We start from the raw sequence: 1,779 nt of genomic DNA, 5'->3' as shown, positions 1-1,779 counted from the left end.
AGTCTGAGTAGAATGCCCTCTTCTATATGCCGACTGGTAAGGATCGTAAAGATTATTATCCTCTAAATAGTCCTGAATCTGATTGCACACCGTTCGCTCCATGATTTTTGACAACGTCGGAAGAATGGCAATCGGCCTATAGTGCTGCAGAGCTGTGGGGTTGCTAATCTTAGGTATTGGACATACAACAGCCTTCTTCCACACTCCAGGAAAGATGCCATGAGATAAAGAATAATTAAAAATATGCTCTATTATTGGCATGATGTATGGCAAGATTAGACAAATAATATTCAACGGTATATTATCACATCCAGCGGCATTGGTTCTTATTTTAGAAACAATAGTTCGTATCGATTGTGGAGTAACGTGCGTCCAGTAGAACTTACTATCGTCAAAAACACTCTCCATAGACGTTCGGAGATGCTGATGTAGATCCGCGGTATCAACAGAAGAGCCACCGGAGTTCTGCACAAAGAAATTGTTAAGCTCTTCTACCGGAAAGGCCAGACAACCACCAGAACTCTTCGCCCTGACGAGACCCAAATGTCTCAGATGTCCCCATATAGTGGATGGATCTTTCTCCTTCTTAAATATTCGCAAATAATACGTGTTCCTAGCAGTACGCACCAGTTTTTGTACATGATTGCGCAATCTCTTGAAAACCGTATAAAGATCATGGTTTCCTGTTCTTCGCCATCTTCTGCGTGTACGATCCNTCTCTCTCATTGCAGCCTTTATGTCATCAGTAAGCCAGGGCGCAGGAAAACTCTTAAAGCTCCTCTGCCGTATAGGTGCATGCTTATCCATACATTGTAATATGTAATTATTCAATTTGTCAACTTTTTCATCCACAGATTCTGAAGTCATGATACTGTTCCAGTCCTTAGCTTGTAAATCCAGAAAAAAGTCCGCCTCTTTAAAACTCCTGTAGTCTCGACAACAGACTTCACGCCTGAAAACACGTTCGCAACTGATTTTGTAGTGTATAAAAATAAGATCATGAGCCGACAAGAAGGACATGTCATGCTGACCAAAATTTGCGATCTTCTCTGAATCATCTGCAATACATAAATCCAGTAAAGAGCTCGAATTTCTTAAATGATGTGTTGTCTGGTAGGGAATCATGTATAGACCGGATGATTCTATAAACGAAAATAACTGTCTGCTATCGTAACAGTCAACAGACATATCTGCATTAAAATCACCGAAGATGATGGAGTGTCTATAATTAATTTGATAATCCAAAAAGACGTCCTGGAATTCATTGAGAAAGCCGCAGTTAGGTGGCCTATAAACTGTTGCCAGTAGTAACTTAGCAGTAACTTTTAAAGAGACTTCAGCAATAATGTACTCTGGCTTGTTACAATATACTTCATCAGATTTCTTCAGAATAACAGTGCTGATAGTGTTGCGAATGTAAAAGGCAACAGGGGGAAGGAGAGCGAGGAGGAGGTGGAGGAGTCGATACGGATTGCAGATCCGCGGGATTTTCTGCGGGACAAGCGGGTTCGGAGCGCGTTGGAGAGCGGGAGCGAGGAGGTGAAGGCGGCGGATTGTTCGCGGGCGAAACAAGGGAGGATTGAGCGTCTGCGGGGGGATCGGGGGTTACAGGCGAATAGGAGGAAGCTTCATACCACGAATCGTCGTGTGTATGTGTGTCTGTGTGTGTTTCTACGTGTGCGTGATCGTGGGAATGTATGTTAATGTGTGTGTGTGTTGCGGATGCGTCGGTGAATGTGAGTGCGCGTGCGATAGATTCGTGTGCGTATTGGTGGAGTT

At 43.4% G+C, this 1,779-nt stretch overlaps 1 protein-coding gene across 1 annotated transcript in view; it reads right to left on the bottom strand.

Moving 5' to 3' along the window:
- Nucleotides 1–1,188, bottom strand: part of LOC109862089 — a gene marked incomplete at its 3' end in the record, with an annotated part of 11,965 nt that extends 10,777 nt beyond the window's left edge. Inside the window, exon 1 of the mRNA XM_020442002.1 lies at nt 31–1,188. Within this exon, the coding sequence (XP_020297591.1) occupies nt 31–1,188 (1,158 nt within the window). The remainder of the gene's footprint in view (nt 1–30) is intronic.
- Nucleotides 1,189–1,779: the final 591 nt, after the last annotated feature.

The sequence above is a fragment of the Pseudomyrmex gracilis genome, unplaced genomic scaffold, assembly GCF_002006095.1.
Source record: "Pseudomyrmex gracilis isolate BER0280 unplaced genomic scaffold, ASM200609v1 scaffold_1352, whole genome shotgun sequence".
Lineage (NCBI taxonomy): Eukaryota > Metazoa > Arthropoda > Insecta > Hymenoptera > Formicidae > Pseudomyrmex > Pseudomyrmex gracilis.
Note: the sequence above shows the minus strand (reverse complement) of the source record. Positions and strands in the feature narration are given on the sequence as shown.